General features: G+C 37.3%; 1 protein-coding gene across 1 annotated transcript in view; it reads left to right on the forward strand.

The window, feature by feature from the left end:
• The window catches only part of igdcc4 (immunoglobulin superfamily, DCC subclass, member 4), an 83,229-nt gene that overhangs the window by 51,219 nt on the left and 9,382 nt on the right, over positions 1 to 22,628 (forward strand). The window contains exons 4-10 of the mRNA XM_073837102.1: positions 3,322 to 3,455; positions 12,617 to 12,748; positions 14,904 to 15,056; positions 17,000 to 17,410; positions 19,068 to 19,232; positions 19,781 to 19,918; positions 21,053 to 21,217. Of these exons, the coding sequence (XP_073693203.1) occupies positions 3,322 to 3,455; positions 12,617 to 12,748; positions 14,904 to 15,056; positions 17,000 to 17,410; positions 19,068 to 19,232; positions 19,781 to 19,918; positions 21,053 to 21,217 (1,298 nt within the window). The remainder of the gene's footprint in view (positions 1 to 3,321; positions 3,456 to 12,616; positions 12,749 to 14,903; positions 15,057 to 16,999; positions 17,411 to 19,067; positions 19,233 to 19,780; positions 19,919 to 21,052; positions 21,218 to 22,628) is intronic.

A 22,628-nucleotide genomic window follows, 5' to 3' on the forward strand; every position in this document is an offset into this window, starting at 1 on the left:
GTTATACATACCATTCTGGTATCCTTGGGAAGCATTGCAGTTTTTAAAATCAGTCGTTGATGTCTTTTGCCACAAGCCACATATCCAGACACATAATATTACAGTATTATATAATATTATTAGGACTCATTAACCCACAGTTATTTGTATCTGTTTTGCGTTGAGTATGAATGCTACTCATTGAAGGTTCTTTTTTTGTGCAAAAAATAGTGCATCATTTTTATACCTAATGGACTGTTTGGATAAGGGCAGCCTTGATATTTTCAGGAGTTAATGCTTAGATAAATGTGCAAAGCCAAAAGGAAAGGTTTTTGAAATGTCAAATAAGGACACAGAGAATTTTATGAAAATGTCTCCTGATTGCATCATTTAGAGATTTCATCATCCACTGTCAATTTCTGTTGTGGAATCCACTGAGAAATATTTCTCTGCATATGACAGCAACTGTGCAGTGAATGTACATCAGATCTCTTCAAAATGAGTTTTGAGTTGCATTTTTATTTTGTAATTTTGTTTATTGCCTTTTTGTTTTTATTGGATGAGACAATGGATAATGACAGGAAAGGAGAAACAGAGGGGGAACTGGATTGAGACATACTAGCCTCTTTGCCATTGCTTAACCAAGTATCTCTGCAGTAGGCTGGGGGCGCTGCCTAATCAATTAGGGGCGTTTCGCAATTTATGGATGTTTTTCAACTGCTTTACCCGATTTGATCTTACTCACTAGGGGCTAGGTTTGGGGGTGGACCTTCAAGATTTTATCCAGTCAGGTAAAGTGGTTTATAAACAACCACTGATTAGGAATAACCCTTTTTTTTTCTTCAGACAGAGACGCCCTTCTAAACTAAAATGAAGTATGAAAAGTTTTGGTGAAGCTTGTTCATGTAGTTCATAAAAGCACAGTACACTAAAATACAGTACACTACTGGTTTAAATGTTGGGGTTAGTGCAGTTTTGATTTTGAAATGAATACTTTTATTGAGAGAAGATACGTTAAATCGACCAAAAGTGACAAGAAAGATATTACAAAAATACTAATTAGAACAACTGTTGTCAGCGTTGATGATGATAAGAAATATATCTCAAGCACCAAATCAGCATATTAGAATGATTTCTAAAGGATCATAAGTAATGGAGTAATGCTGAAAATTCAGCTTTGCCATCACAGAAATAAATTGGGTCATTCCGTGTCAAATCAACCAAATTTTAGAAACTTCCCTGAAAATGGAGCCTCATCGAGATCCCTATATCTCTGGGGCTAAACGATGTAGGGCATTGAAAATTAGGACTACAAAAGAAAAGTTTAAGAACTAGAATCGAAAATCATATTGTGATATCTTTGATACTTCTTGAGGTTAAGACTTTGGAACTTTGGAAAAAAGAATATATATGGCACTCAGACAGGCATATTCAATGCAGTTGTTTTGACAGAAGGAAACAAAATACAACTCTAGTTTCAACATTATTAGTTGTTTAGACATTCCTCTTTAAAATAAATGAATTATCATATTTTTGCAAAGTGACCCACATTTGGTTTTTGAGCGCTGAAAATGTGTACAATGTACCTGATTTACCACTGGAGTGGAGCCATACTGAAAATCCAATACCTCTGGATCCAAACCATATAGGGCCGACATTAAAAATGAAGATGGCAAAAATAAAGTTTGTTAAGACCAAATATCTAAAGGGGCATTAAGATATCTTTAATACGTCTTGAGTTACAGGCACGCAAACTTTGGAGAAAAAACATGAAAAGTGCTCTTTCCCCATTTTTGAATGGTCACCATTGGCATATAATGCAACAAAGATTGCTAAAGTCAACAGATTTTACTAACAGACCTACCAATCTCTGTGTAAAAATAACATGATACTGCCGTCATTTTCAACCCTCTGTAATATGGCTCTGAATCTTAGGTGAAAATTGCCATTTTGACCTCCCACTACAAAATAGTGTATTACTCAGTAAATATTCATCCATGGCATTTAATATTTTGGCTTTCATCACTATACATTTATCTTTCTTCAGAAAAAAAGTATTAGCAAAATCAAAAAATGTAACCGAGTTGACACAGAATGACATAACATTGATTTGATTACATTTTAAAATATCTTCAAATAGAAAAGTTATTTTAAATGTTAAATGTTACTGCTTATTTTGATCAAATGACTGCAACACCATTTAAAACTTTTAATTAAATAAACGTTTACATTCTATTGGAGACTTTGACTCTCTTCAACACTATTTTACAGACTAGCCAGATGTGTTTTCCAACCACGTTCAATCGTTAGATACGAGCTTGTGAATTAAGGTTCTATACACAGCAGAGGTAGTAGAGGTTCCAGTAGTCTTGAAAAATGTCACCGCATCTTCACATATAGTCTCTGACCTCTTACAGCGCTTTTGTCTCAAGCAGTTTGGAATTACAAATGAGATCCATCTTAAAAAGCGAGACAGATTGTTTGAAAACGTGCCTCGGAGATTATTCCCTATCTGCTTTGGATGATATCCTTTTGTATCCGTGAAAAGTGCCTTTTGTATTCAGAGCCCCTCTACATATTAATGAGAACACACTCGCACATTAGCCGTGCATTAATATACGCTGTCGTGTTCTGGCGGCTGCTGCAGTCACTCTCTCATTTACATCCCGAGCGCAGCTGAGGCGGTGCCGTGCCGCTGGAGGTGTAGCTCTGGTGAGGATGTGTCCTCAGCTGAACTCTCTCAGCACCAATGAATTCTACAATAGCGAGTCACACGCACCCCATTTCAACCCGCTCGCACTCACAGATGGACGAATTCACCCAACCTTGGTCTTTGTGGCCTTTCTGCCAGAGTGTCTTGCTCTTGGGGATGAGTCTACAAGATTAATGGTGTATAATATCAGTCCTGAATGAAAAGGGGATTTGAAAGCGGTCTCTAGGGGAGAGAGAGATGACTATGGAATGAATATCAGCGCTGCAACCTGACCTCGCCACCGCAAACAGAGAGAGAAAGAATGAGTGAAAGAGAGGAATTGACTTTTGAAGAAACAAGCTACCATGTTGGTTTGTTCTCCTACATCTGTAGACTAAACTCTCGTGTCTGTTTCTTTTCTCTGCCATTTTTTCCATTTTTCACTCCCCCGTTATGTTATTCTGCAGTATGGTTCGTGTTTCTGTATAGTGCCTCTTTATGTGTTGCTCTGAGGTGACTAGCGTTTAGCACCAGAATATATAGGAGATTGCTAGCCTCTTAGGACCTACAAGTATCTTCAGCTGAAAAAAACACACACATATTGATATTGATTTAGAAATGCTAATGCTATCTCTTTCTCTCTCACACAGGTACATATCTCTTCCTAATGGGGTGCTGCAGATTTTAGGGGTCACTAAAGAAGATGAAGGCTTGTACCGTTGCGTGGCCTTCAACTCTGCCCGCAAGCGCTTCAGCCAGGATGCTTCTCTCACAGTTAGCCCAGGTAGAACACAAAGACCTGCTTTGATTTTTCACGATCCGCATCTCACATATACTCCTAAAGCTCCATTCACCTCATCTCTCTGACTCACACAATAATGGCTTAAATGAAGGAGGTTTAGAAGTCAGTGAGTCCATTCTGGGAAAATTCATTATACAACAGAATTATTTTTATGAGTTGTACTTGAAAGTGCTAGTTATCGTGTAAGTTATAACTTTGTTTTTTTGCTTTTTCTCTGCCTCTTGGAATTAAACAGTCTATTCTGCTATCTAAGTGCACTGTATATATATAAAAAAACTATATAAAAATGGAAAATTGCCAGTACCTGTTTTCAGTACCAGTTAAGTTCACAGACATTTCCTTCAACCCTTAAAGACAACATAGTGCAATACATAATTCAGAACACCTGTGAAAAATCAATACAGAAAAAACACAGTACATTGGACCACATTTTTATGAACTTTTCTTAGAGTCTATCCTTTTTGTATTTGAAATGAACTGCTAACTCACTAACAGTCTCTTCGCAAAGACTACATTACTGAAATGTGGCGTACAAACTGTTAATATCAGACTGAAATGATGAGAAATCTTGTTTAAAGTTATGCCTTTAAGTAGGACCTTCGTTCATCTTCGAACACAAATTAAGATATTATTGGTGAAATCTGAGAGCTTTCTGACCCTGCATAAACAGCAGTGCAACTGAAACATTTATGGCCCAGAAAAGTTGTAAGAACATCGTTAAAATAGTCCATGTAGACCATCTGGTTTCTACATCAGAACTCTGGCTCTTGCATCAGCAGCACCTTAGGTATACGCCATACTGTCGTAAATGCACGTCAACTGACACGGAAGAGAAGAAATTGTTGAATAAAGTCGTTATTTTGGTTTTCTTTGTGCACAAAAAGTATTCTCGTAGCTTCATAACATAACAATTGAACCACTGATGTCACATGGACTATTTTAACAATGTCCTTACTCCCTTTTTGGGCCTTGAACTTGTCAGTTGCATTGCTGTCTATGCAGGGACAGAAAATTCTTGGATTTCATCAAAAATTTGTGTGTAAAATTTGTGTTCTGTCTTACGGGGTGAGTGATTAATGACATGAGAATGAGGGTGAGTAATAGATGACAGAATTTTAATTTTTGGGTGAACTATCCCTTTAAATGTTTACTTTAAATGAAGTGCAAAAACTGGCTGCTGAGATAATATTCCCAATTAAAACAAAGTGGAGGGCGAAAACAATATTCATTAATAAGCAGATTACCAGTTTTATGATTCTCCTCCAGTTTTTTTGTTAGAAGTAAAGTTTGAATATCTGCAGTAGCACTTTCAATGCTGTGTGTGTGTGTATGTGTGTGTGTGTGTGTGTGTATAAGTGCCCTCTGCAGAGGTGGTCTGTGTTGCAGGCAGAATTGATTTCCTGCTGTCCTTAAGGCTGCTCGGCTGATGAAATGGAGGGGGCAAAAGGAGGGATGGGAGAGAGGAATGAGATGAGGAACAAAGACAGAGAAGGCTATAGAGATAAAGAACTAAATGAAATAAAAGAGAGTGTGGGAAGATGAGGGAGACGGATCGGTAATTCTATGAAGTCAGTCTGTGCCTTTAACCCGCTTCACACACACACACACACACACACACACACACCTCTGAAAGACTTAAATCTTCATGCTGACCTCTGCTCTTTTCCATTATGTTTCTGCGTTATCGGCCAGAGACCTGAATGATTTTCTGTGTGTGTGTTTTCCATCTCACACATTCATCTTTTAAGCCATCTCTCTAATTGTTCCACATTCATCTTTTTCTTTCTTCTTCTTTTTTTACTCAATTTGTTCTTTTAACCCTTTTATTTGTATCAATTGCTTCTTAAAGCTCTCTTTATGAAGGAAAATGAAAATGCTTAAGTGGAATGTGTCTGATTGGGAAAGAATGAGAGAGAAAAAATTAAGAAAAGAGAAATTAAATGAAAGAGTGATCAAATGAAAGAGCGTTTGAGAGTAATAAAGAGAACGAGAGAGGAAGTGATAGATTGAGAGATGAGCGAGGGTAAAAAAAAAGCTCACATTTACTGTTATTTACTGTTACTGTGAAATTTTGTGGGCAAAATCTAGTCATTTCAGTAGGAATCCACGTGATCTGGAATTTCTTGTGAGAGCCGAAGATTTCCTCACACAGATTTTGCATTGGTTTTGTGTTGTGAAAACTGCTTGGTTTGAAAGTGACTTCTTTGTGAGCTGTGCTTCATATATTACTGAAGTTTTAACAATGTATAGTGTACTTTTTGTCAATTTTGTTAAAGTGATCGCACCTTTAGAGATAGAGATGGAATGAGAGAAAGAGGACTAGAATGAGAAAAACTAAGTTAGGAGATTCATTGAACACAATGTCTTTTTAGTAGGGCTGATTGACAAATTGACAAATTTCATAATTCAATTCAATTCTGATTCACTAGCTTGCGATTTGATTATTTTGGATATACACTCTTAAAAATAAAAAGCTGCTTTACGATGCCATAGAAGAACCTTTTTTGTCTAAATGGTTCCATGAAGAACTTAAACATCTAAAGAACCTTTCTGTTTCACAAAAGTTTCTTTGTGCTGAAAGAAGGTTCTTCAGATTATAAAAAGGTATGAAAGAGATGGTTCTTTAAAGAACCTTTGACTGAATGGTTCTTTGTGCAACCAAAATGGTTCCTCTATGGCATCGCTTGAAGAACCTTTTAAAGCACCTTTATTTTTAAGAGTGTATATCAGGTACAGTACATGCCAGATTTTCTCAAGGAAGAAAAAATCTCAGTTGTCAGTTTGTCACGGGTGTGTGCAGGACGAGACGAGACGATAGACGAGATTAACAAATCAACAATATATTTAATAGAATTCTCCAAGATGAACAAGGCTGGAACAGGCAGGAACACAAAGGGCTTTCACACACGTCATTCAACGTTAAGGACCGACAATACACTGAACTCAAAGACAGACTTATAAAGGGTAACTAATAATTAAACACAGGTGACGGTGATTACACAAACGAGGACTAAACCAAATGATCACAAAATGACAGGGGGAAGACAAATGGGAAAAACCAATGACAAAACTGTGACATTACGCCCCCCTCCGAATAGGCGCGTCCTCGCGCCGTAGAAAAACAAAAAAGAAGAGAGGGGCGGAAAACCAGAAACCTTGAGTCCATGAGGGAGGGGGCTTCGGCGGAGGACGCAACCGAAGGAGGGGGTCCAAAACATAAGTCCAGAGAGCAAAAAAAAAGACAGTCCAAGGGGGCGACGACGGAGGGAGGAGCCAGGGAAGACACAGGAGGGACCTGAAGCAGGAGGAACTGACCCAGACCACAGCCATGATGACGGCCCACGGTGGAGCCGACGGAGGGAGGAGCCATGGTGGAGGAAGGCGTGCCGACTCCATGGGGCCGACCGACAGAGGCGGAGCAGATGGAGAAGGAGCCCGAGGCGAAGACGGAGAGCCGATGATCCGGGGTGACGTCGAGGATCCGGAGGGCCAAGGTGGAACAGGCTCTGGCGCCCGAGGCGGAGGCGGAGTCCCGGAGATCCGCGGCGGAGCCGGAGCGACAGAGGATGGAGGCTGTGCCCGCAGGAAGGAGGAGTCCCAAGGAGCCGGTGGGACGGCGCGACGAGGCACAGCCGGAGGAGCAGAGTCCTGAGGAGCCGATGGGGTGACGACTGACCAGGGCGGAGCCGGAAAGACGATGGAGCCCGGTGGAGCTGGTGGATCGACGGGCGACGGTGAAGAGGAGGGCGTCGAGAGCCGTGGTGGAACCGCGGGGTCGAAGGGCCGAGGCGGAGTCCTGGACTCGGAGGTTGGAGGCGGAGCTGAGGGATCCTCCAGCCGAGACGCCGATGGAAGCTGGCAGTCCCGCGGCGAGCCCACTGCACAGGTGTTGGGCTGAGGGTGAGCTGGGGGACTGACTGCTGACCTGGGAGACTTTGGGCAGCTGGGCGGAACCAGCGGGGACTCAGGACGGCTGGGCGGAACCAGCGGGGACTCAGGACGGCTGGGCGGAACCAGCGGGGACCAGGCAGATTCGGACAGACGAGGGCGGGTGGGAGGGAAGTCTATGCAGGCCAGTGGCTCAGAGAAAAAGTCTATTAAGTCACATGAGTTATCTTGGGCAAGATCCAAGAAGAAGTCTATTAAATCCCCAGAATTAGATCCAAGCTCACCCTCAGCGGTGGTGCAGTGGGCAGGGCTCTCTATCGCCCTCTCTTGCTCCACGTGACAATCCACCGTCACGGATGTTGATGCCGGCTCTTGCACCTGGTCAGATGGGTCAGGCTCTGTCGCTCTCGGCTCTGGCACTCCATCTGCGGTGGGCTCGGGCTGTAACTCCGCATGTCGGGGTGATGTTTGGCTGGGTTCTGGGTCGTGAGTGGGGCTGACGTCCTCCTCGACGAAGCCGACAGTCCAGGGAGATCCACTGGACGCCAGCACCCACTCGATGTATCCGGCGAGGCTCTCTCGAGGACCCTCCCCGGACAGCTGCCTCTTGATGGTATCATTAAGTCCAACGCGGAAGAACGTGCATAGGCAACTGTCCGGGTAGTGCGTTAACGGGGCGAGGAATATGAAGTCTCTGGTGTGGTCCTCGAGAGAGCGGTTCCCCTGCTTCAGGAGGAGGATGAGGACGGCGGGATCATCCATGACGGGAAAAAAATAAAAAATAAACTAAACACTGATACAAAAAACGGAAAAGAAACGCAGGGAAAGGTGCCGGGTAAACTGTATTCGGTCGGTCCTTCTGTCACGGGTGTGTGCAGGACGAGACGAGACGATAGACGAGATTAACAATCAACAATATATTTAATAGAATTCTCCAAGATGAACAAGGCTGGAACAGGCAGGAACACAAAGGGCTTTCACACACGTCATTCAACGTTAAGGACCGACAATACACTGAACTCAAAGACAGACTTATAAAGGGTAACTAATAATTAAACACAGGTGACGGTGATTACACAAACGAGGACTAAACCAAATGATCACAAAATGACAGGGGGAAGACAAATGGGAAAAACCAATGACAAAACTGTGACACAGTTGTCAAAATGTCAGTTGGTACTACATTACTATAAATATTAAAAGCTAAAATGAGCTGATTTATATACAAACACTTAAATTACATTGAATTACGTTTTTAAAAGAAATGGTGGCTGACATAAAAACTTGACGGATTTATTTAAATATATGTTAAACATTGAAGAACAGTAAAAATGATAATGAATATGTTATATGGCATATATTTATCAAAATGCTCCTCTCTAGAGTTAATTTTTCTAGCTGACTAACAAGTTTATGGTTTGTTTTAGCCTGAGGTGAATGTGACGTTATGTTTACAAGTTGTCGTATTGATGTTTTTGTGCGGTTGAAACATTGATTGAGCGATTAATGGACATGGAATTTAGAAAGTTGTACTCATTCTTTTATCATACCTTCGGATGTTTTTTCATGTTTATTTTGTGCTGTAACTTGTAATAAAGTAAAGGAGATGATCAGTTCACATGCACTTCGTGCTGCCACCGATCTGTCACTCCACATTAAACAAAGTTTGTTTGAATATTGTAATAAAATGGACAGAATTGATATCAGCGACTTTGTTTCATATCAAAAGCAATAAATTACAAAGCTTATTGCGATTTATTGCATGGGGGGTGTGCTAGATTGTTCTGTTCATTAACTGAAAACACGCTAGACTAATCGATTCTTGGTATTTATGAATCAAAATTGTTTCGTAAAAATGAGAATTGATTAAAATAGAGAAATCTATATTTTTTTACCAAGCACTACTGTTATATTGTTTTTCTTTTATTATTGAATTTGCAAAAAGCTTTTCAGTCATGACGGGAAAAGGCTGTAGTGCAACACTAGCATCACAGTCTGAAAGTCTGTGACTAAATATGTATTTTTCCAGTATGTTTTCTGCATGCTTTTGTTCACCATGGTGACCCTGGGTGTCTGCATATGTAGACATCTTATGTCATACAAATGGACGTTATTGTTATATAAACTCTTCAGTCGTTTACAAGTTTTATGTTATGTGTGAGGTGTACAAGGTGATCTGAAGTTACCTATTAATATGTTGTTCTGTTTTTATATACATCCTCAGCTTTGTCAATGTAATTTTTACAGTCATGCCAAAAAAACATTCTGAAATTGAGAGAAAGACTTGATTGAAAGAGAGCAATCTTCACCTTGAGGAAATCATAGTTTTGCTCTGTGAATGCAATGCATCTTTTGCCCCTGAGAGCAGACAGCTCAAGTACACAGTTCTAGTCTTTATGAGTGTGTGTGTGAAGCAGGTACAGTATCTCATCTCCCTGCGATGTGAGGCTGTAGTTTGGCTCATCAGCATTCTGCTTGATGCTGTATATTTCGTTACACATTCACTTTATCTTGAAAAAGCCGTATAAGCAAACTTTCGCTGTTGTTGAAGTGGGTATTTGTGGTCTGTAGTGGTCTGCTGTTCTTAGTATCAGGGTTGTTTTAACCACAGGCGCATGTTCACTGGTGTACAAATACAAAAACACACACTCACATTGCTTTTACATGGTGCACCCCGTAGCCTCAGAAATCTGACCCATTTTAAATCCCTGTGCTCTCATGCATATGTGATTGCTGCTGTATGTAATCAGAGTGATTAATTTATGACTGTCATACCGTATCCATAGCTGCACGCTTATGTTTTACTTCATTATGATCTGTGGGTGTGTCTACTGAATTTATATGGGCTCTTCTGAGGCCACAGGAGCAGGGCCTTTACCACCGAATGTATAGTTATATTCAAGCCTAGTCAAACATTATTTATAGACCACATTTAACACAATCAAAGTTGACCCAAAGTGCTTAGTACAATAATAAAAAAATACAAGTTTATGTTTTTCTCTGCTCATCAAGGCATTATTTGATTAAAAATACAGAAAAAACTGTAATATTGTGAAATATTATTGCAATTTAAAATAGTGGTTTTCTATTTTAATATACTTTAAAATGGAATTTATTCCTGTGATGCAAAGGAGAATTTTTAGCATCATTACTCCAGTTTTCAGTGTCACATGACCCTTCAGAAATCATTCTAATATGCTGATATATTATCAATGTTGGACACCATGATACTTTTTCAGGATTGTTTGATGAATAAAATGTTAAAAAGAACAGTATTTATTTAAAATATAACTATTTTGTAACAATATACACTACAGTTTAAAGTTGAGGTCAGTAGATTTTTTCTTTCTTTGTTTGAAATTAATTAATACTTTTATTCAGCAAAGATGTGTTAAATTGATTTTTTTTTAAGTGATAGTAAAGGCTTATATTGTTAGAAAAGATTTCTATTTTGAATGAATGCTGTTTTTTTTTTTTTTTTTTTGTCTTTTTAATTATCAAAGAATCCTGAAAAAAGTATCACAGGTTCCCCCCAAAAATATTAAGCAGCACAACTGTTTCCAACATTGGAAATAAATTAGCATATTAAAATGATTTCTAAAGGATTGTGTGACACTGAAGACTGAAGTAATGGCTGCTAGAAAATTCATGCTTGGCATCAAAGAAATCAACTATCAATTTGTATTAAATAAATGGAACTTTGATGAGCATAAGAGACTTTTATAAAAATCATACTGATCCCAAACTTTTGAACTGCAGTGTATATATACAGTATATTTATATACGTACATAAATACATACACAACATAAAAATGTTTAAACATTTATTATTATTATTATTATTATTATTATTATTATTATTTGACAAAAAATACAGTAAAACAGTCATATTGAGAAATATTATTATAATTAATTTTGTTTTTTTCAGGATTTTTTGATGATTAAAATGTTAAAAAGAACAGTATTTATTTAAAATAGAAATCTTTTGTAACACTATACACTGCTGTTTAAAGTTTGGGGTCAGTAAGTTTTTTTTCTTTGTTTGTTTGAAATAAATAAATACTTTTATTCAGCAAAGATGTGTTAAATTGGAAAAAAAAAGACAGTAAAGGCTTATATTGTTGGAAAAGAGCAAATCACAGGTTCCAAAAAATATATATATATAAAATTAAGCAGCATAACTGTTTCCAACATTGATAATAAGTTATTATATTAGAATGACACTAAAGTCACACAAAAAAAGTAAATATATTAGAATGATTTCTAGAGGACTGTGTGACACTGAAGACTGAAGTAATGGCTGATAGAAAATTCATGCTTGGCATCAAAGAAATTAATTATATTTTAATTTTAAAGTAATAATTTAATGCATAAATTGCACTAATTTAATGGATAATATTACTTTTTTCTGTGTTTTTGATTAAATAAATGGAACTTTGGTGAGCATAAGAGGCTTTAAAAAAATCTTGCTGATCCCAAACTTTTAAACGGCAGTGTATATATAGTATATTTAAATGTATATAAATACATCCACAACATAATACACACACTACCATTCAAAAGTTTTTTTTTTTATTATTACCATTATGTGACCAAAAGTACAGTAAAACAGTCATACTGAGAAATATTATTATAATTTTACATTTTCCTTTTTTTACATTTTATTGCATTTTAAAATATAATGTATTCTTGTGATAACAAAGCTGATTTGTTTATCAGCTTACTAATGCTGACTTGTGCTCAAGCAACATATCTTATTGATATAAATGTTAAAAACAGTTGTGCTGCTTAATAGTTTTGTGAAAATTGTGATAAATCAGGATTCTTTGATGAATAGAAAGTTCAAAAGTTCATTTGGTTCTTTTATATCTTTACTGTCACTTTTAATCACTTTAAAACACCCTTGCTGAATAAAATTATTCATTGTAATTATTTTAAATATATTTATTTTATTAATGTGACAACTTCAACCAAGATAAATGACACCTATCCTTTTTGGCCTCAAAGTTAACCTTTCTTTCATTGTCTCAATCTCTCCGTCACACTCTGTTTCATTACTCTTTCCTCCTCTCCTCAATCCTATCTCTCACTCTCTCTGTCTCTCTCACTTTCAGTGAGAATAAGAGGAAACGGTGTCCTCTGTCGGGTCAGTTGCTTCACCTACTGCTGCTTTCAAGCAAACCACTGTGCCTGTTTGGTGAACACTCTCCTATTCCATACACAAACACACAGACTCATGATCTGTGTCTCTGCAGGTCTGTCTCAGGAGAGTGAGGTGGTGATTGTGGCTCCGCCGCGGAACTCCACAGTGGTCATGGGTCGTCCGGCTGTTATGGAGTGCATGGCTCAGGGTGAACCCAAACCTTTCGTATCATGGAGCAGACAGGGTAAGACACAAACACAAATACATAACACACACACACACACACACACACGTCCATAGCCCGGTCTGCTGTAACAGACTCAGTGCGGGTGTTGACAGATCTAGGCTAACTGACAAGTTGAAGTTTTTAGAAGTTTGCACGTGTAACTGGTTCGTACGTTGTGCGTGAACTTGGCCCACAAACAAGAACATGTCACCCCAGCTGACCGATTTTGTCCAATCAGGATGGCATATGTCAAATTAAGATTCTAGAACTGCAAACCAAAAATAGTTAGATCCATGTGGACCAAGGTGCATAGATTAAGTGTTTGTGCTCACTAGCTTACTAGATTCAAAAAATCTTTAAACAATCATTGCTGTGCTTTTGAATAAAGCACTTAAAGCACCCCTGGTTGATTAGGAGACATTGTGCTTGTAATACATGCATTGTTATAGTGGACAAAATTGTCAGTTGAATAAGCGAATTGTAATTAGAACTGTGTCCTCTGTGAACTTCGAGTGCAATGTAAATGAACCAAACAAATTGTGATTTATAGGTGAGTTATATGTTTGCTTTGTAGACACGTGGCTCTGCTGCAGCAGACGCCCCAACTACACACCCACCCTTCACCCCTCCATCCAGGTTCATTACGGACCTCGTTTTGTCCTCTTTTCCCCCCACAATAATGCCAAGACTGTATAACTGAGAGCATTATTCTCATTAGGTTTCCTGAAAAATTAACTAGATGTTGAAAAAATTCACGAGGTGTCTTTTTTTCTTTGTTTGAACGCTAATATGGCAGCCGCAGACTGTCGGTGTCTAGGAATCGTTAATGCACGCCATAGCTCCTCCAGTGCTGTACTGACCTCTGCTGGCTCATGATGTGCATTGCACACTATTATAGTTAACCAAAATTGGATATCTGTGATAATTTTTTGATCCTCATATTGTTTAAGACACATAAGACTTTCTTTCTGGCATGAGAAAAATGAGAAATGTCATATGGACACTTTTTGATACTGTTTGCATCCTTTATTTGAATGCCAGTCATTGTAATTACATTGTATTTGCATTTGGAATAACACTGAGTAATTGATTAATTTTAAAATTAAATTTTGCCATTCCATGTTCATGTCTTTCTTTCTTCAGTCGTAAAGACATTATGTTTTTGAGGAAAACATTTCTGGAATTATCCCCATATAGTGGACTTCTATGGTGTCTGTGAGTTTGAAAATGCAGTTTCAATGCAGCTTGAAAGGGCTCTAAATGATCCTAGCCGAGGAATAAGCCAAACGGTAATTTTCTTTAAAAAGATATAAATTTATATACTTTTAAACCTCAAATGCTCGTCTTGTCTAGCTCTGCCATGCACATGCATACTCTGTGCAGTGCCGTTTAAAACAGTTATGTCGGGAAAAACTCCAATCTCATTTTCTCCTCCAACTTCAAAATCGTCCTACATCGCTGTTTTACTTTTTTTGTAAAGGGCGTTTGACCTTCTTTGCACGTTCACTTTGTAAGCACTGGGTCTGCAGCAATGTAGGACGATTTTGAAGTTGGAGAAGAAAATGAGATGGGAGTTTTTCAACTTACCCTAACTGTATTGAACAGGAGTGCACAGAATGCATGTAGAGCTAGACAAGATGAGCATTTGAGGTTAAAAAGTATATACTTTTTTTTTTAGAAAATGATAGATCATTTCACTAGATTAGACCCTTATCCATCGGCTTGGATCATTTAGAGCCCTTTGAAACTGCATTGAAACTGCATTTTGAAAGATCAAACTCATGGGCACCATAGAAGTTCACTATATGGAGATCATTCCTGAAATGTTTTCCTCAAAAAACACAATTTTTTTATATCATTTATTTATAGATAAGACCCTTATTCCTCGGCTGGGAGTAATTGATTAATTTTATACTGTAAAATTACCTATTCCTTAACATTTTTATTGAAGTTTTTTTTATTTATTTATTTATTTTTTTAAACTTTGATCCACCTAGTGACATGTGGTTAAATACTAAAATAAGGCTTTTTCAAAGCTGCTATTTTTCATACAGACAGCTGTATACTTAAAATTTGAAATGTCCCTGTTTCCTGAGTCTTGACTGATTGATTTTCCATTTTCTTTTTAATTTCCTGCTTTCTTTTTGCACAACCACTCCTTTGGGATGCATAGATGGGAAGCCTATAGCTACAGATGTGGTTGTCTTGGCAACCAACCTAGTGATTCCTGACACCCGCAGTCACCATGCTGGAGTGTATGTGTGTCGTGCCAACAAGCCCAAGACCAGAGATTTTGTCTCATCTCCTGCTGAACTTCGAGTACTGGGTAATTGTGTGTTTTCCTTTTTGTAAAAGGATTGTAAATGTAACAAAATATACAGTGAATCTTGTTGATTCAGAATCAGTGAATCAAACATATAGAAAGCTGCATACCTTTTTTATCAAGCACAAAACAATTCACTGTCTAGTAGTTTTTATTGTCTGTTAAGTTTTAGTTTTCAAATTTGTATCGTCCTTGAATATTTCTTCAGGAACTGTGTGGTTGCTAGTTACTTTTTTTCCCCTGTGTTATAAAATGTAAAATCCCCTTGTCGTCATAAGTAAAATCAATAAGCTTTCCATTAAAAAGAAACAGATGGTTGCTGACCTTGCTGACATACACACACACCATGGTAACAAAACCATTATAGCAATACTATTGTTTATTATTTTTAGGTAGTGCTTATTGTAGTTGTGTTTGCAAGTTTTAGCCAAGAAGATATTACATATTGCTCTCATTCACAATAAGCAAAAGATTACTGTTTCTGAACTGCACATTTAAGTTGAACCTTGAGGTTTGAAAGTAAAATAAATCATGTAATGATTCTAAATAGGTTTGTTAAAGTTTGTTTGAATAACAACTCCAATTGTGTGTTGTGGTCAGATCGAAGAGGAACTAAATGCAGTGTATACACTGACTGATCTTTTGATTTTGCTAGGTGCTTGGGAAATGTAGACATTTCATGAAGAAAAACTTGTTTAAATAGAGGCAATCTCAAGCAAAAACATAAAACAGACAAGAAATGTTCTGCATGGAAGTACAAGATAATTATTCCTCCAAGAATATGCTTCAACCTTTACAGCAAGGAGATTTTTTTACGCACTAAATGAGACTTCATCTAATTGATGCCCATCTGTTTTGCAGGGAAAAAAGTAGTAGTTGTTTTTTTATCCCAAGAATTTCAATTTTTTGAACATTTACTCGTCCTCAGGCCATCCAAGATGTAGACAAGTTTGTTTCTTCATCAGAACAGATTTGAAGAAATTTAGCATTACATCACTTTCTCACCAGTGGATCTTCTGCAGTGAATGGGTGCCACCAGAACAAGAGTTCAAACATTTGTAAAAATAATAACACAAATCAAGATATGGATTGAGTGTAGACTATTGTGATGTATTTACTAGCTGTTTGAACTCTCATTCTGACGGCACCCATTCACTGCAGAAGATCTGCTAGTGAGAAAGTGATGTAATGTCAAATAGGATATTTTTATTATTAATCTACATTAAAGGATTAGTTCACTTCCAGAATAAAAATGTCCTGATAATTTACTCAACCCCATGTCATCCAAGATGTTCATGTATTTCTTTCTTCAATCGAAAATTAAAGGTTTTTAAGGAAAACATACCAGGAATTTTCTCTATATAGTGGACTTCAATAGGCTGAAGGTCCAAATTGCAGTTTCAATGCAGCTTTAATGGGCTCTACATGGTCTCAACCGAGGAATCAGGGTCTTATCTGTCTTGATTTTCACCTACATTTTTTTTTTTACTTTTTGACTTTTCTATTGTGATTACGCAATGAAGACACGTACCTCAGAGCTAGTGCAAGACAAACATTTGTGGTTAAAACATAAGACATTTTTATTATTATTTTTTTCTTTCGAAAATGACTGATTGTTTTACTAGATAAGACCTTTATACCTCAGCTGAGATCGTGTAGAGTCCTTTGAAGCTGCAATTTAGACCTTCAATCACTGAAGTCCACTAAATGGAGAAAAATTCTGAAATGATTTCCTCAAAGACCTTAATTTATTTTTGACTAAAGAAACATCTTGGATGACATAGGGCTGAGTAAATTATCAGGATTTTTTTTTACTCTGGAAGTGAACTAATCCTTCAATAAACATTATGGTACCCAGTGGATTAATAAATTGTGTTAATATTTCTATATGATCGACAACAGATTATCATTTAAACTTTTTTTTCCCCCACTGTCATTTTGGCCAGCTCCACCAGTCATCCTCCAGCCCCCAGAGGCGGTGTCCCTGTCCCGGGGGAATACGGCCCGGTTTGTGTGTAATAGTTCTGGTGACCCTCCCCCTGCTCTGCGCTGGCTTAAGAATGGAGAACCGGTGCAGTCTAATGCCCGGGTTAAGACTCAGAACCTTGGAGTTCTGCTCATTAACCAGCTGCGGCTAGACGATGCGGGATACTACCAGTGTATTGCTGCCAACAGCCTGGGCACTGCCTGTGCCACTGCCAAGCTGTCCGTCATCGTGAGGGAGGGCCTGCCTAGCCCTCCTCGTCATGTGTTGGCCATACCCCACTCTAGCACTTCTGCACTGCTCACCTGGGACCCACCTGAACATAACAGTGACCAGATCATCGGATTTTCAGTACACTACCAACGCACGGCAGGTGAGAGAGAGTGTGCTTTTATTTTATCATAATTCAGAATAGAGAATAAAAAAATACAACTCCATTGCCTAATGGTGAGATAATGTGGTAACGTTATATTTACAGTGTTAAGAGGGTACTTTGGTAATGTAATAGGTTACAGATTACAAGCTACCCTATTTAAAATGTAATATTTAATTGTTTCAGTTACTTTATTAAAGTAATGTAACTGAACACATTGGATTATTTTTCATTACTTTTCTAAATTTCTAATGAATGTTTTCAACTGTTAATCAATTTGAAACATTTAAACCAGGCAGGGTTAACCTTAGAGTAGTACTCAGCACTGATTACTGTCAGAATTCTCAAAATTCGTCATCACTTGAATTAAAGGAGAAGTTCACTTCCAGAGCAAAAATGTACAGATTATGTACCCACCTCATTGTCATCCAAGATGTTCATGTCTTTCTTTCTTCAGTCGTAAAAAATTTATGTTTTTTGAGGAACACATTTCAGGAATTATGCCTATATAGTGGACTTCTATGGTGCCCGTGAGTTTAAACTTCCAAAATGCGGTTTCGATGCAGCTACAAAGGGCTTGAAATGATTCCAGCCAAGGAAGAAGGGTCTTATTTAGTAAAACAATCATCATTTTCTTAAAAAAAAAAAATGTATGGACTTTCAAACCTCAAATGCTCGTCTTGTCTAGCTCTGCCATGCGCAAGAGTACTCTGTGCAGTCCTGTTCAAGACAGTTACGGTATGTCAAAAAACTCCCATCTCCCATTCTCCTCCAACTTCAAATTTGTCCTACATCGCTGTTTTACCTTTTTTTGTAAAGAGCGTTTGACCTTCTTTGCACATTCACTTTGTAAACACTGGGTCGGTAGTTTTGCTGCAATGTAGGATGATTTTGAAGTTGGAGAAGAAAATGAGATGGGAGTTTTTCGACCTACCCTAACTGTATTGAACCGGAATGCACAGAATGCATGCAGAGCTAGATAAGACGAGCATTTGAAATTAAAAAGTATATACATTTTTAGCTTTTTTTAGAAAATGACCGATCGTTTTGCTAGATAAGATCCTAATTCCTCAGCTAGGATTGTTTAGAGCCCTTTGAAGCTGCATTGGAACTGCATTTTAGAAGTTCAAACTCACGGGCGCCATAGAAGTCCACCATATGGAGATCATTTCTGAAATGTTTTCCTCAAAAAACATCATTTCTTAATGAGTAAAGAAAGAAACACATGAACATTTTGGATGAGAATGGGGTGATTACATAATTTGTAAATTTTTGTTTTTGGAAGTGAACTGCTCCTTAAAGATAATTTTTCTTTTCAAATTTTACAAAACTTTCTGTGAGCACTTTCCTGTTTTGTTTAGTGGAACTTACTGGAGTCCCTGTTTGACCAGCAGTGTTTCTCATTACACTGAGTGTAGCCAGCTTAAGTGGATCAGTCCACAGAGAAAAAATCCTGTCTCATTACTTTACTAAGGCCAATCCACTTCATGGATCGTGGCTGTACAGAACCACTAGCCATATGTAAGCTCTGGCTGTTATTGATGGGGTCACTCTTCTCTTAATTTAGAAACATATACCCAACGGACTGTAAGAAAAAATATTTTGACTAAGATCACATTTAAAAAAAAAAGCAAATGTACTGTTTGTGTGTTGACAGGTTCAGACAACATGGAGTATCAGTTTGCAGTGAATAACGACACAACAGAGCTGCATGTAAAGGAGCTGCTTCCTCACACAGCTTACACCTTCTATGTAGTGGCCTATTCGCCCATGGGTGCCAGCCGCCCGTCACAGCCTGTTACGGTGAAGATGCTAGAGGACGGTGAGCACTGACTAATGGGAAGAGGTCGGGTTTTCAATGAAAAGGAATGTGGATTGACTAATTAGTTTGACACATTTAAAGGGATAGTTCACCCAAAAATCTTTGAAACACAAATTAAGATATTCAACAATTTCTTCTTTTCTGTGTCAGTATTTGACGGATGTTCTCGAGAGTAACTGATGAAAATCAGCATTTTTTGCTCTCTAATGGGCAGAGAAAAATGAACAACCTCTCTGTGCAATAAACACTAATGTGCATACCACATACATACAATTTGTAAGTAGTTTCAATAGAGTGAGTAGTGTCTTTACACTGAAAGGAAGCGCGTTTTAAATACTGTAATGATGTATTTATTTAACTGAAAAAATGGACACTCATGCATTGCAGCTTTGCCTATTTGGCTTTGATGCTGGATGATAAAATAACTTTATAAAATGAATACACTAGACCACAGAGTACATAGTGCATAATATAATGCATTAGTGTGTAGAACATCATTTAGGGCACTACACTGTTATAAATCTTTGATTGCTTTGTGTTCTCTGCAGTTCCCAGCGCTTCTCCACAGCTGTCCCTGCTGAGCACATCTCCCACTGACATCAGAGTCATGTGGCTGCCTCTGTCCTCACAGCTGAGCCGCGGAGCCATCACACGTTACCGCATTGAATACAGAGCGCTGGAGCAGGGTGAGACAGTGCCACCTACTGACAGCCGGACATATTAAATAATAGTCAAAAAAATATATTTTTTTGTTAGTTTATTGAAACCAAGTAGTCCAGGTATATTTGTAGCAATAGCCAAAAATACATTGTATAGGTCAAATTTGTAGATTGTTCTTTTATGTCAAAAATCATTAGGATATTGGGTAAAATGATGTATCACATTTGATATTCACAATTTAAATCTTTTTGTTTTTCAAAAAAATAAAATAAAAGTAATAATTAAATTAAAGTATAGATAATAAAGTAAACCTTGTTGTTTCAGTCCAGTAAGTGTTCACCTTGAAATTTTATTAACAATATAAATGTTATTCTTATGTTTACAGTAAAGATTTAATAACAAAAAGGCTTAAACTAACTTAAGAATTAAACTAAAAGGCCATTTACTTGCTAAAAAAGCACAACATATCAATCCATCAGACATTGAAGGGATGTAGTACATTGTGTACAATTTTAGTCTATTGCTGATTACATGATGAAAACTTAGTAACGTTCTGAATTACTCATTTTAGTTCATGTATTTTGACTACTTTATAGGTTACTTTTAGATTGCTTGTTGTCTAACGTGGGGATCTTTTGCATGGATTGCAATATTATTTACATGACATTTGCATGGCCATTTTTTATTGTGAGTATAGTTAAAGTTAAATAGTGTGACAGTAGGATTTTTAGAAAGAAATCATTTTTATTAATCTGATTATGAACATTATAAAATGTAAAAATCTGATTATGTAATCCAGGTTTCATGTAATCAGTTACTACCCAGCTCTGTTGATAGATGCATATTGGCTTCTGAATTTGTAGCTCTGTGCATTATCTGTAGTTGGAAGTAGGGCAGCAGGCATGTCTGGGGTATTTTGAGCTGAATGACAAAGACATGGCTGATTGCTCCTGCTCTATTAGAGCGCTGGATGTTTAATGAACAGCAATAAAGGTGGAACAAAAGACAGATACGGTCTGATGGCCTGTGACACAGAATGTGAGACAGAAGCAAACTCAATTCAGACATTCATTGTTCATGCTGCTTTATCAGCCAGCTGCAGAAATGATTTTCACTGGCATACTTTTTTTCTGGCACGTGTGTGTGTGTGTGCCCTTCAGTGGATCACATATTCTCCGTGGAAGTGGGTGGGAATGAGACACAGGTGACTTTAAGGGATCTGAAACCAAATAAAACGTACCAGCTCCGGATTGCGGCGGGAACACGAGCTGGGTTCAGTCAGTCTTCTGAGTGGGCCTCGCATCACACACCAAACCTTACTCAGGGTGAGTAAACGCATAAACACGCACGCATAAGTAAATGCACTATATGCATACTGATACCAGTTTCAACTCGCACAAGGTTAAACTTTTATGCAGTGGTGCCTCCAAGGGCCGTTGATCCCCCTAAAACAACATTGCCACCCCATTGGTCTCAGTCACCAAGATTGTATACATTTCTGTTTATGTTCAGACTAAATAGTGATTTTAATGTCTACGTGTATAATCAGACCATACACTTTACCCAGTGTTCATGAGAGGAATATTTTGAATTTAAAAAAGGTAAAACTCTCAAGTAAGTATGTCACCACATGCTTTATTTTCCTAGTAATATTTCTGTGTATAGTTTAGATCTTGTCTGCCCTGGTACGAAGTTCAAATCTATAGTCAAGTACAAAGTACTAAATACATTGCTGTTCAAGGCTGCATTTTTTTATTATCAGAATTACAGTAAAAATGGTAGCAGTGTAAAATATTATTGCAAATAAAAAAAAAATCAGTTTTCTATTGCAGTATATTGTAAAATGCAATTTATTCCTGTGATGGTAAAGCTGAATTTTCAGCAGCCATTACTTAAGCCTAAAGTGTCAATCATTCTAATATGCTGTTTTGGTGGTTAAGAAATAGGTTTCATATTATTAATGTTAAAAATATTTGTGCTGCTTAATATTTTTGTGAAAGTTTTAATGCAATTTTTCAGGCTTCTGTGACGCATATAAAGTTCAAAACAACTGCATTTGTTTGAAATAGGAATCTTTTGTAACATTATAAATGTATTGACTGTCACTTTTGGGCAATTTAATATGTGTTTGCTTAATAAAAAGTGTAATTTTTCGGCCCAAAATCGCACCCAAAATAAAAGTTTTTGTGCATGTAATATATGCATGTGAACTGTGTATATTTATTATGAATATATAAATACTAGGGCTGTCAGTCGATTCAAATTTTCAATCTAATTAATTACATGATGTGTCGATTAATAAATCTAATTAACCCCCCCCCCCCCCAAAAAAAAATCACTGCGAAAATACCCAAAAAAGTGTTAAATGAGAAAATATTAAGCAAACATTACAGATTGTAGCTTTAGAAAGAAATGTTTTATTTGATTCAACATAAAATGTATTACGCAAAAGTATGTTATGTTTGTTTATTAAATATATTTACATATAATGTAAATTATATGAATATAAATATATACACGTAAATACATGTAAATATTTTCAAAACATATACTGTATCTGTATTTTTCTATATACATAATAAATATACACAGTACAAACACATACAGTGTATTACATAAACAAAAACTTTTATTTTGGATGTGATTAATCGCGATTGATCGTTGCCCAGCACTAAAAAAAAAATCATATTATCCCGAAACTTTTGAGTGCTTGTGGATGTTATGCAAATAAATTTT

This window comes from Garra rufa, chromosome 3 (assembly GCF_049309525.1).
Source record: "Garra rufa chromosome 3, GarRuf1.0, whole genome shotgun sequence".
NCBI lineage: Eukaryota > Metazoa > Chordata > Actinopteri > Cypriniformes > Cyprinidae > Garra > Garra rufa.